The sequence below is a fragment of the Hyperolius riggenbachi genome, chromosome 7, assembly GCF_040937935.1.
Source record: "Hyperolius riggenbachi isolate aHypRig1 chromosome 7, aHypRig1.pri, whole genome shotgun sequence".
NCBI classification, from domain to species: Eukaryota; Metazoa; Chordata; class Amphibia; order Anura; family Hyperoliidae; genus Hyperolius; species Hyperolius riggenbachi.
The window spans coordinates 203,843,693-203,856,536 of record NC_090652.1 but is presented as its reverse complement, the minus strand read 5'-3'; the positions used below and the strand labels follow the sequence as shown (position 1 = coordinate 203,856,536).

The 12,844-nt window shown below is 50.6% G+C and overlaps 1 protein-coding gene across 3 annotated transcripts in view; it reads left to right on the top strand.

Moving 5' to 3' along the window:
* CD28 (CD28 molecule) overlaps positions 1 to 1,848 on the top strand; it is a 120,318-nt gene extending 118,470 nt beyond the window's left edge. For 2 of the 3 annotated variants that reach the window (XM_068246932.1, XM_068246933.1), the window contains exon 4: positions 1,491 to 1,848. In XM_068246932.1, the coding sequence (XP_068103033.1) occupies positions 1,491 to 1,613 (123 nt within the window). In that variant the 3' untranslated portion in view covers positions 1,614 to 1,848. The remainder of the gene's footprint in view (positions 1 to 1,490) is intronic. The other variant, XM_068246935.1, reaches the window with a different exon arrangement.
* Positions 1,849 to 12,844: the final 10,996 nt, after the last annotated feature.

Below are 12,844 nucleotides of genomic sequence, written 5' to 3'. Positions count from 1 at the left end.
AAGGGGGTCCAGAATAGAGCCCTGGGGTACCCTGACTAAGTGGGGGAAGGGGTTGATGAGGAGCCATTGAAGAAGTTTGTTAAGGAGTGATTGGAGAGGTAAGAGGATATCCAAGGCAAGGCCATGAATGCCTCCAGATTGTAGGGATTAGAGGAGGAGGGTGTGGTCTACAGTATCAAATGCGGAGGAGAGGGCAAGGAGGAACAGGATGGAGTAACTTCCTTTGGCTCTGGCAAGGGTAAGGTCGTTGACCACCTTGGCAATGGCTGTTTCTGTTGAGTATGCAGGTCAGAATCCAGACTCTAGTGGGTAAAGTAGGGAATTGGTGTTGAGGTATTGTGTAATGCGTAGGTGGGCCAGACATTCAAGGGGTTTAGAGGCAAAGGAAAGGAGGTAGATTGGGTGGTAGTTTGAGGATAGGGCTGGGCCGAGTGTGGGTTTTTTCATCATGGGAAGTACAGTGGCCTATTTAAATCTTTGGGGAAGGTGTCTGTGGAAAGGGAGAGGTTGAACAAGGAGGGTGAGGACTGGGGTCAAGTCAGGGAATAGGGATGAAGAGTGTTTGAGGGTACAGGGTCAAGGGTGTAAGAGGTGGGAGGGGGAGTCACGAGCAACATGCTGACTTCATCATGGTGGCAGGAGCAAAAGAGGTGAAAGGAAGATGCGACAAGGAAGGGAGGGTATGGAGAAGGGAGATTTCATTTGCAGATTGTTTCAATTTTAGTGGGAGACAAAGTCGTTGGCTGAGAGGGCGAAGCTGGCAAATCTAAATATTGTCTGGTTTTCCAGGATAGTGCATTTTTGGGACTGTGAGAGTAGCTGTTTTGGTGGAATACTGTATATTGATTAAAAAGGTTGGTCTTTACAACAGGTTAGCCACCTATTAGTGTGTTTCTGTAAATTATTTCTTGATTGTTTGGTTTTAGAAACAAAGATTGACTTATAAGTTGTTACACATGGCTTCACCAAGCATTGAAGTGTATGCAATAGGCAGTCGGAGAAAATGTATGTACATGATGTACTGGTGCCAGTTTGTCTTAGGGAAATCAAAAGTAATGAGGCATAACTTTACTGTCTCAGAGCAACCTGGTGTTATGCTGTGCATACACGGTGAAATAATGCGCCGGAATCAAGCCAGCGGCTTGATGGCGGCACATCACCGCGCGTGCGTGCGGATCGATTCCCGCTCGTCCGGGAAATGAGCCGGGAATCGATCCACGCGGGGATCGGACACGTCAGAGATTATCAATCGAGCCATCAGCAGCTCGATTGATAAGAAAATACACCGCCGTGTATGCCCAGCATTAGTTTCTGTAATTTCCCATAGACTAGATCAGCCAGATAACTAGTTAGCGTTAGTCTTTGGCCTGGCCAAAGACCTTTTGATTCCACTGTATAATCTTCATTTTGTATAAATGTGGAGTACTAGGATGTAAGCAGTTATTAAAATGATGTATCTACTAATACCAACTTTTTTTTTTGTTTTACAGAGAAAAGGCAAAAGAACCAAAATACAACAAAGTGAATATATTAATGTTGTAACAAGAAGACCCAAACCTCCAAAATCTTTTGCATCATACGCTGGCACACCTGCTAATTTTAATTCTCGCTGACTACAGCCTATGCTGACCATCTGTTCCATCTGGAGACATTTACTTGGACTGTTACATCAGCAAAGTTTACCTGCTGGAAGGATGGAATCTTAGGAACCAGAGCGCTCTGTAGATTAGCTGGCATACAACAGCATCTGGTCATAGAACTCATCATATCTGCATTAACCGTCATTGACAAATTTCACTATTTGTTTTAACTCAAAAGTTTGCAGTAAATATTGTACTTTAAAGAAAATGCTTGTGTTGTCATGTTTGTCAAAATACAGTAGGTGGACAGATTACAATTTTTAGTGTGCATTTATATAATGCTGAAACATTTTCTACAGTGCTTTGACGAGTACATTGCATGTTTAATGTCACATAGTGAATTTCCCAATCTAATGTCTATTTTGTAGTAGTCCATGATGGCCACATTTGTTATATGACCTCTGTTAGGCTGTGGGGATCAATAAGGGTGAGGAGGGATAGTGGTGTGAATGTTCATCATGGGTGTAGTTATGCTCCTGCCTTACATATATGAGTAGTACACCTAAGGAGCATTGTGTTCACATTAAAGCGGATATCCCGCATATAATCAGTGGCGGCGCTACACTGGGGCTTGCCCAGGCTTCAGCCCCAGCTGTCAACCAATCAGCCCCCACTAAAGCCCCCCTGCGGGCCGCAGCCACCGCCGCCGCAAGTTCAAGGAAGGAGGAGGACTGGAGGAGGGCTGGCCTGGCTGTCACTCAAATCGGAATGACTTGACCCCGCCCCACCAGAAGCGCAGCCACGCAGGCACAGAGCGGCCTGCAAGGAACATTGCTGCTATAAATTTGTGTCACGTGACGACGTCCGTCACGTGACACGCACCGCACGCAGTGCACTGTGCAGCGCTCTTGCCTCACCTCGCCCGCCCATCTTCAGAGAGGCTGCCGCTTGCCGCTCCGACGGCCGTTAAGCAGCCAGGCCAGCCAGCACAGCACTGAAGTGCTCACAGTGTGGGGACTCTGCAGCTGGACACCACCAGACCAGAGAGTGACTGCCAGCCACATACATCCGAGGACTGCCGCAGGAGGAACCTGGAGGACTCAAGGTGGGTGGAACTGGGCAGCCAAGCCAACTTGAGTGATTTTTTTTGTTTTGTTTTTTTTTGCATTTGATGCTGGCAGCCTGGCACTAGCCAGGTCTGAGCTGCCCTGGGGCCCCCAGCCCACCACACCACTGGCCAGACCTGAGCCACCTAAGGCCTTCAGCCCACCACCTCCAGCCAGGCCTGAGCTGCCCTGGGGCCCCCAACTCACCATCACCAACCAGGTCTGATCTGCCCTGGGGCCCCCAGCCCACCTCCACCACCAGCCAGGCCTGCGCTGCCCTGGGGCCCCCAGCCCACCACCACCAGCCAGGCCTGAGCTGCCCTGTGCCCCCAGCCCACCACAACCAGCCAGGCCTGAGCTGCCCTGGGGCCCCCAGCCCACCACCACCACCAGCCAGGCCTGAGCTGCCCTGTGCCCCCAGCCCACCACCACCAGCCAGGCCTGAGCTGCCCTGGGGCCCCCAGCCCACCACACGACTAGCCAGACCTGAGCCGCCTGAGGCCTTCAGCCCACCATCACCAGCCAGGCCTGAACTGCCCTGTGACCCCCAGCCCACCACCAGCCAGGCCTGAACTGCCCTGGGACGCCCAGCCCACCACCACCAGCCTGAGGTCTCCAGCCCACCACTAGCCAGGCCTGAGCTGCCCTTGGGCCCCCAGCCCACCACCAGCCAGTCCTGAGGCCATCAGCCCAGCCCACCACCAGCCAGGCCTGAACTGCCCTGGGACCCCAGCCCACCACCAGAAAGGCTTGAACTGCCCTGAGACCCCCAGCCCTCCACCACCAGCCAGGCCTGAGCCTGAGGTCTCCAGCCGACCCCAAGCCAGGCCTGAGCTGCCCTTGGGCCCCCAGCCCACCACCACCAGCCTTGCCGCTCCAACGGCCGTTAAGCAGCCAGGCCAGCCAGCACAGCACTGAAGTGCTCACAGTGTGGGGACTCTGCAGCTGGACACCACCAGACCAGAGAGTGACTGCCAGCCACATACATCCGAGGACTGCCGCAGGAGGAACCTGGAGGACTCAAGGTGGGTGGAACTGGGCAGCCAAGCCAACTTGAGTGATTTATTTTGTTTTGGTTTTTTTGCATTTGATGCTGGCAGCCTGGCACTAGCCAGGTCTGAGCTGCCCTGGGGCCCCCAGCCCACCACACCACTGGCCAGACCTGAGCCACCTAAGGCCTTCAGCCCACCACCTCCAGCCAGGCCTGAGCTGCCCTGGGGCCCCCAACTCACCACCACCAACCAGGTCTGATCTGCCCTGGGGCCCCCAGCCCACCTCCACCACCAGCCAGGCCTGCGCTGCCCTGGGGCACCCAGCCCACCACCACCAGCCAGGCCTGAGCTGCCCTGTGCCCCCAGCCCACCACCACCAGCCAGGCTTGAGCTGCCCTGGGGCCCCAGCCCACCACCAGCCAGGCCTGAACTGCCCTGTGACCCCCAGCCCACCACCAGCCAGGCCTGAACTGCCCTGGGACGCCCAGCCCACCACCACCAGCCTGAGGTCTCCAGCCCACCACTAGCCAGGCCTGAGCTGCCCTTGGGCCCCCAGCCCACCACCAGCCAGTCCTGAGGCCATCAGCCCAGCCCACCACCAGCCAGGCCTGAACTGCCCTGGGACCCCAGCCCACCACCAGAAAGGCCTGAACTGCCCTGAGACCCCCAGCCCTCCACCACCAGCCAGGCCTGAGCCTGAGGTCTCCAGCCGACCCCAAGCCAGGCCTGAGCTGCCCTTGGGCCCCCAGCCCACCACCACCAGCCTGACTGGGGACATCTATACATCTGGCTACCTATACTGGGGACACTGGCTGTCTGTCATTATGTGCATTAACTGGTGAAACGCTGTCTCTCATTACATGCATTTACTGGGGGAACGATGGCTGTCATTATGTGCATTTACTGGTGAAAAGCTGTCTCTTATGTGCATTTACTGGTGAAAGGCTGTCTGTCATTACATGCATTTACTGGGGAAACGCTGTCTGTCATTATGTGCATTGACTGGTGAAAGGCTGTCTGTCATTATGTGCATTTACTGGTGAAAAGCTGTCTCTTATGTGCATTTTCTGGTGAGGGGCAGTCTCTCATTACATGCAATTACTGTCATTATGTGCATTAACTGGGGAAACGCTGTCTGTCATTATGTGCATTTACCTCATTTTTTTTTTAATGTAACTAAATTAGCTGGTACAACTACGTTACAGTTAGCCCCGCCCACATGATGTCATGACTACGCCCATTTCTTTGCTGCAGCGCAAAAGTGCCCCCCGTGAGCCCCACCTGCTAACCCTTGTGCCCCCTTTGAGCCCCCCCAAAAATCTGAAGCTGGAGCCGCCGCTGCGTATAATGCATGTTCAACAGATCCCCTTCTCCTGTAAAGTTAGAATTATCTGCCTGATCTTCCTCTTGTAAATCAGTACTTCCAGCACATAGCATTGCCCCTTACAGAAAAAAAAAAACCTTGTGGGGCTATGTGCCGGAAGTCGGCGCTCGGCGGCCACGAACCACAAGGTCTGATTCACAAGAGGAAGATGGGGCAAGTAATTATAACTTTACAAGAGAAGAGAATCTGTTGAATATGCATTATATGCTGGTTATACACTTTAAGAAACAATGTATTCCTCACCACAAGAGGTGAATAAACTTACCAAATTCACGTTACATATACAGGTCCATTGCAATCTTACTACTTCACCTCAAAATGAATTTCCAAAAAATAGTTTGTTTTAGATAGACAAGACACAGAACAGTTACAGTGGGTTGCAAAAGTATTCGGCCCCCTTGAAGTTTTCCACATTTTGTCATATTACTGCCACAAACATAAATCAATTTTATTGGAATTCCACATGAAAGACCAACACAAAGTGGTGTACACATGAGAAGTGGAATGAAAATCATACATGATTCCAAACATTTTTTACAAATAAATAACTGCAAGTGGTGTGTGCATAATTATTCGCCCCCCTTTGATCTGAGTGCAGTCAGTTGCCTATAGACATTGCCTGATGAGTGCTAATGACTAAATAGAGTGCACCTGTGTGTAATCTAATGTCAGTACAAATACAGCTGCTCTGTGAGGGCCTCAGAGGTTGTCTAAGAGAATATTGGGAGCAACAACACCGTGAAGTCCAAAGAACACACAAGACAGGTCCAAGACAGGTCAGGGATCAAGTTATTGAGAAATTTAAAGCAGGCTTAGGCTACAAAAAGATTTGCAAAGCCTTGAACATCCCAAGGAGCACTGTTCAAGTGATCATTCAGAAATGAAAGGAGTATGACACAACTGTAAACCTACCAAGACAAGGTTATCCACCTAAACTCACAGGCCGAACAAGGAGAGCGCTGATCAGAAATGCAGTCAAGAGTCCCATGGTGGCTCTGGACGAGCTGCAGAGATCTACAGCTCAGGTGGGAGACTCTGTCCATAGGACAACTATTAGTCATGCACTGTACAAAGTTGTCCTTTATGGAAGAGTGGCAAGAAGAAAGTCATTGTTAACAGAAAGCATGAGGCTGCATTTCCACTTGTGCGGTGCGAATCGCCGCGGTAAAAATTCGCATGCGGATGCGAAATTCGTATGCGGGTCCATGCGAATTTTCACGCGAATTCGCACACGAATTCGCATGGATGACGATGTGTGCGAATTTAACCATGGCAGTGCTGGTGTGCTTTTCCATGGTTTCTATGCGAATTCGCATGAAAATTCGCATAAAAAACCCTCATGCGAATTTCCTATTAAATACATTGTATGCGATTCGCATAGCGGTATGCGAATTCTGATGGCTCTTCCATGCAAATTTTTTCTGCACAGAAAAACGCAAAGGAATCCTGACAAGTGGAAACAGTCCCATTGACTTGTATTGCTATGCGAATTTGTATGCGAAAAACGCATGCGAATTCGCGATAGTGGAAATGAGCCCTGAGAAGTCCCGTTTGCCGACCTACTTTTGTGAGTGCATCTGTGGTCCCTGGAGGCACAGGGACTGAGGTATTGGCACGCCGCTTTATCCAGTGAGTGCTCCTCCATATACTTTGTGTCACATCTCTTCAGCAGGGACAGGGAAGCTGGTCAGAGTTGATGGGAAGATGGATGGAGCCAAATACAGGGCAAACTTGGAAGAAAACCTCTTGGAGACTGCGAAAGACTTGAGATTGGGGTGGAGGTTCACCTTCCAGCAGGACAATGACCCTAAACCAGTGGCGTACCTAGGGCATTTGGCACCCGGTGCTGGGTATTAAAAGACACCCCTCCCCCCAAAAAATGGGGGTGGCCACAACCTGCAGCGTGCTTCGCGGCAAAAAATGGGCTTGGCCATGACCGGATGAGGGCGGAGCTAACTGTAATTTAAAGTATTAGCTAGTATAGTTGCCCCAGTATAGCTAGTATAGTTGCCCCCAGTATAGCTAGTACAGTTTCCCGCAGTATAGCTGCCCCCAGTGAAGCTAGTTGCCCCCAATGAAGTTAGTATAGTTGCCCCGAGTATAGCTAGTTTAGTTGCCCCCAGCATAGCTAGTATAGTTGCCCCCAGTATAGCTAGTATAGATGCCCCCAGTATAGCTAGTTTAGTTGCCCCCAGTATAGTTAGTATAGTTGCCCCCAGTATAGCTAGTATAGCTGCCCCCAGTATAGCTAGTATAGCTGCCCCCAGTATAGCTAGTATAGCTGCCCCCAGTATAGCTAGTATAGCTGCCCCCAGTATAGCTAGTTTAGCTGCCCCCAGTATAGCTAGTTTAGCTGCCCCCAGTATAGCTAGTTCCAAGCGCTGGCAGCGTCATGTCGTCACAGATCTCCGCCTTTAATGCCGCCCACTGTGCTTCCTGATTAGTGGACGCACAGTGGGCGGCATTGAAGGCGGAGATCTGTGACGACATGACGCTGCCAGCGCTTGGATCGCGGAAGTGGTGGGTAATTCTCCGTATGCCTCCTCGCCGCCCCTGCACTTGCCGCCGGTAATCTATGGAGGGGGAGAGAGGCAGAAGGAGGGTTCCCAGGTGAGGGAGGGGGTGATATGTCCCCCCTCCCTATAGCTGCCCCCACTGCCCCTCCTTCTAGCGCTGCTTTCGTCCTCCTGCTGTGCTGCTGTGGGGGGTCATGGCGACACCCCCCTAGCTGTCTGTCACCCGGTGCGCCACGCCCCCCTGCGCCCTACAGTATGAACGCCACTGCCCTAAACATAAAGCCAGGGCAACAATGGAATGGTTTAAAAGAAAACATATCTATGTGTTAGAATGGCCCAGTCAAAGTCCACATCTAAATCCAATCGAGAATCTGTGGCAAGATCTGAAAACTGCTGTTCACAAACGCTGTCCATCTAATCTGACTGAGCTGGAGCTGTTTTGCAAAGAAGAATGGGCAAGGATTTCAGTCTCTAGATGTGGAAAGCTGGTAGAGACATACCCTAAAAGACTGACAGCTGTAATTGCAGCAAAAGGTGGTTCTACAAAATATTGATTCAGGGGGCCGAATAATTACGCACACCCCACTTGGCAGTTATTTATGTGTAAAAAATGTTTGGAATGATGTATGATTTTCGATCCACTTCTCACATGTACACCACATTGTATTGGTCTTTCACGTGGAATTCCAATAAAATTGATGCATGTTTGTGGCAGTAATGTGACAAAATGTGGAAAACTTCAAGGGGGCCGAATACTTTTGCAACCCACTGTATATTGCACTTTTCTCCTGGCAGACTTAAAGCGATTTAGAGCTGCAGCCACATTGGGCATGCATCACGGACAATTAGGATCATTATTGAGCCTTGCCCAAAGACTGCTTACTGGCGTACATACTGGCTTGATATAGAATTCAAACCCCAATCAATGGCTCAAATCCTATATCACTGATCTGCAAATGTGGCTCTCCAGCTGTTAAGGAACTACAAGTCCCACAATGCATTTGCCTATATGAATCATGACTGTGGCTGTCAGACTCCTGCAATGCATTGTGGGACTTGTAGTTCCTTAACAGCTGGAGAGCCAAGTTTGCAGATCACTGTCTTATATCATAGGCCACAGCCTTACCACCAGTATGCTGTTCAGCTGACTAGATAGATGTGGATACCATCTCTCTATAAGTTTGTTACTGCTGTCTGCGTCTCACCGGTTCTAGACTTTTTGCTGCCTGAGGCAAACTTGTGAGGGTGTGCACCTACAGCCAACCCCCTCCCCCCCCCTCCCCAATTTGGAATGATTGCACAGCACCCAAAAAATTTCACCCTGAGTATAGGTAGTATAGTTTCCCCAAGTATAGCTAGCATACAGTAGTTGCCCCAGTATAGGTAGGTAGCTAGTATAGTTGCCCCAGTATAGGTAGTATAGTTGCCCCAGTATAGGTAGTATAGTTTCCCCAGTATAGTTAGTATAGTTGCTGCAGTATAGGTTGTATAGTTGCCCCAGTAAAGGTAGTATAGGTGCCCCAGTATAGGTAGTATAGTTGCCCCAGTATAGTTAATATAGTTGCCGCAGTATAGATTGGCTAGTTGCCCCCAGTATACGTAGTATAGGTGCCCCAGTATAGGTAGTATATTTGCCCCCGTATAGTTAGTATAGTTGCGCAGTATAGGTTGGCTAGTTGCCCCCAGTATACATAGTATAGGTGCCCTAGTATAGGTAGTATAGGTGCCCCAGTATAGGTTGTATAGTTGCCCCAGTATAGTTAATATAGTTGCCGCAGTATAGGTTGGCTAGTTACCCCCAGTATATGTAGTATAGGTGCCCCAGTATAGGTAGTATAGTTGCCCCAGTATAGTTAGTATAGTTGCCGCAGAATAGGTTGTATAGTTGCCCCCAGTGCCTGCTCCCTCCACATGGCCGCTGGCGGCCGCTTTCTCTAGCATAGTCCCCAGCTGGCTCTCTCTCCTCAGTCATAGGCTGCAGTCACAGCAGCACGACCAGTGGCTACTGTGTGCAGAGGAAGGACAGCAGTTCTCCTGGTAACAGTGATATACAGAAAGTTCTTGTATATTGCCACTACAGGAAGTGGCGGTCACGGGGAGGGAGGAGGGGCAGGCAGGTGATCAGGATGCCGGATCTGGTGATCAGGATTCACCAGACAATAATCGTAATGCGGCAGCATTTCACCATAAAATAATCATAATGCTGCAATGTTTCACCACAAATTACACTTATTGAGGCAGCGCTTCACCAGAATAATACACATAAACGCGGCAGCATTTGCAATATGCAATGCGGGCAGCGTTTCACCAGAAAATACACATAATGTGTATTTGCGTTTCACCAGAAAATACACAGACAGGGCTCCACTTTCACGAGGCACAAAGGGAGACATAGGGAGGCACAGGGGGACAGAAGGAGGCATGAGGGTCAGACGTCACGAAGCAGGCACTTGGGGACAGAAGGTGGCACAATGGGGGACAAAAGGAGGCACAAAGGGGGCAGAAGGAGGCACAATGGGGATAGATTGAGGCATAAAAGGGGACAAAAGGAGGCATAGGAGGAAAGAAGGAGGCACAGGGGGACAGAAGGAGGCACAAAGGGGGAAGAAGGAGGCACAATGAGGGACTGAAAAAAGCACAAAGAGGGGGCAGAAGGAAGTACAGGGAGACAGTAGGTGGCACAAAGGGGAACAGAAGGATTCACAAAGGGGGACAGAAGGAGGCACAAAAGGGGGGCAGAAAATGGCAAAGGGGATGTAAGGAGGCACAGGCAGACAGAAGGAGGCAGAGGGGGACAAACAGAGCCACAGGGAGACAGAAGAAAGCACAAAGGGGCACAAAAGGAGGCACAGGGGGACAGAAAACGGTGCAGGGGACAGAGATGGCACATGGGGTCTCAAGAGGCACATGGAGACCGAATGAGGCACAAAGGGAGACAGAAGGGGGCAAGGAGGACAGAAGGAGGCAGGGTGGGACTGAAGGAGGAACAGGTGGGCAGAGGTAGATCAAAGGGACAAATAAAGGCACAAGGGGATATAAGGAGGCACAGGTGGACAGAAGGAGGCACAAAGGGGCACATAAGGAGGCAGAGGTGGTGCATGGGGACTGAAGGAGGCAAATAGAGACAGAAGGAGGCACAAAGGGAGACAGAAGGAGGCATAAAGGGAGACAGAAGGACAAACAGGGTTTCAAACATGACACAAGGGAGTGAAGGAGGCACAAAGAGACAGAAGGAGGCACAAAGGGACTGAAGGAGGCACAAAGAGGGAAAAAAGGATGCACAAGGCACAGAGGGACACAGTTAGTGTTGGGCGAACATCTAGATGTTCGGGTTCGGGCCGAACAGGCCGAACATGGCCGCGATGTTCGGGTGTTCGACCCGAACTCCGAACATAATGGAAGTCAATGGGGACCCGAACTTTTGTGGTTTGTAAAGCCTCCTTACATGCTACATACCCCAAATTTACAGGGTATGTGCACCTTGGGAGTGGGTACAAGAGGAAAAAAAAATTAGCAAAAAGAGCTTATAGTTTTTGAGAAAATCGATTTTAAAGTTTCAAAGGGAAAACTGTCTTTTAAATGCGGGAAATGTCTGTTTTCTTTGCACAGGTAACATGTTTTTTGTCGGCATGCAGTCATAAATGTAATACATATAAGAGGTTCCAGGAAAAGGGACCGGTAACGCTAACCCAGCAGCAGCACACGTGATGGAACAGGAGGAGGGTGGCGCAGGAGGAGAAGAAGGCCACGCTTTGTGAGACACAACAACCCCGGCCTTGCATGAGGGCAAGAAGCGTGCGGATAGCATGCTTTGTACCGCCATGCAGTCATAAATGTAATAAAGATAAGTGGTTCAATAAACAGGGACCACGCGGCAACGCTAACCCAGCAGCAGCAGACGTGATGGAACAGGAGCAGGCGCAGGAGGAGAAGGCCACGCTTTGTGAGACACAACAACCCAGGCCTTGCATGAGGGCAAGAAGCGTGCGGATAGCATGCTTTGTACCGCCATGCAGTCATAAATGTAATAAAGATAAGTGGTTCAATAAACAGGGACCACGCGGCAACGCTAACCCAGCAGCAGCAGACGTGATGGAACAGGAGCAGGCGCAGGAGGAGAAGGCCACGCTTTGTGAGACACAACAACCCAGGCCTTGCATGTGGACAAAAAGCGTGCGGATATAGCAGCAATGCTTTTTGCCGCCATGCAGTCATAAATGTAATACAGATGAGAGGTTCAATAAACAGGGCCCGGAAACGCAACACCATCCCAGATGTTCATTGGTCATGTTACTTGGTTGGGGTCCTGGAGTGTTGCGTAGTCATTTCCAATCCAGGATTGATTCATTTTAATTTGAGTCAGACGGTCTGCATTTTCTGTAGAGAGGCGGATACGCCGATCTGTGACGATGCCTCCGGCAGCACTGAAACAGCGTTCCGACATAACGCTGGCTGCCGGGCAAGCCAGCACCTCTATTGCGTACATTGCCAGTTCGTGCCAGGTGTCTAGCTTCGATACCCAATAGTTGAAGGGTGCAGATGGATGGTTCGACACAGCTACGCCATCTGACATGTAGTCCTTGACCATCTTCTCCAGGCGATCGGTGTTGGAGGTGGATCTGCACGCTTGCTGTTCAGTGGGCTGCGGCTGCATGGGTGTCAGAAAATTTTCCCACTCCAAGGACACTGCCGATACCATTCCCTTTTGGGTACTAGCTGCGGCTTGCGTTGTTTGCTGCCCTCCTGGTCGTCCTGGGTTTGCGGAAGTCAGTCTGTCTGCGTACAACTGGCTAGAGGAGGGGGAGGATGTCAATCTCCTCTCTAAAGTCTCCACAAGGGCCTGCTGGTATTCTTCCATTTTGACCTGTCTGACTCTTTCTTCAAGCAGTTGTGGAACATTGTGTTTGTACCGTGGATCCAGAAGGGTATAAACCCAGTAATTGGTGTTGTCCAGAATGCGCACAATGCGTGGGTCACGTTCAATGCAGTCTAGCATGAATTGAGCCATGTGTGCCAGAGTCCTACCAGAATCCTCATCATCCTCTTGTGAGCGTTGTGATAGTTGTTGTGATGCATCATAGTCGTCACCTTCCTCCTGGTCTGCTTCTGCTGACCATTCGCGTTGAATTGTGGAAGTCCAACGTGCACCGCTCTGGCCCTCGTCAGTGGTGGCATGAAATTCCTGCTCCAACTCCAGCTGTTCCTCCTCCTCTTCTTCGTCATAGCTGCTGGGGCCAGCGTTCCCTGAGGCGGATGGCCTGATGTT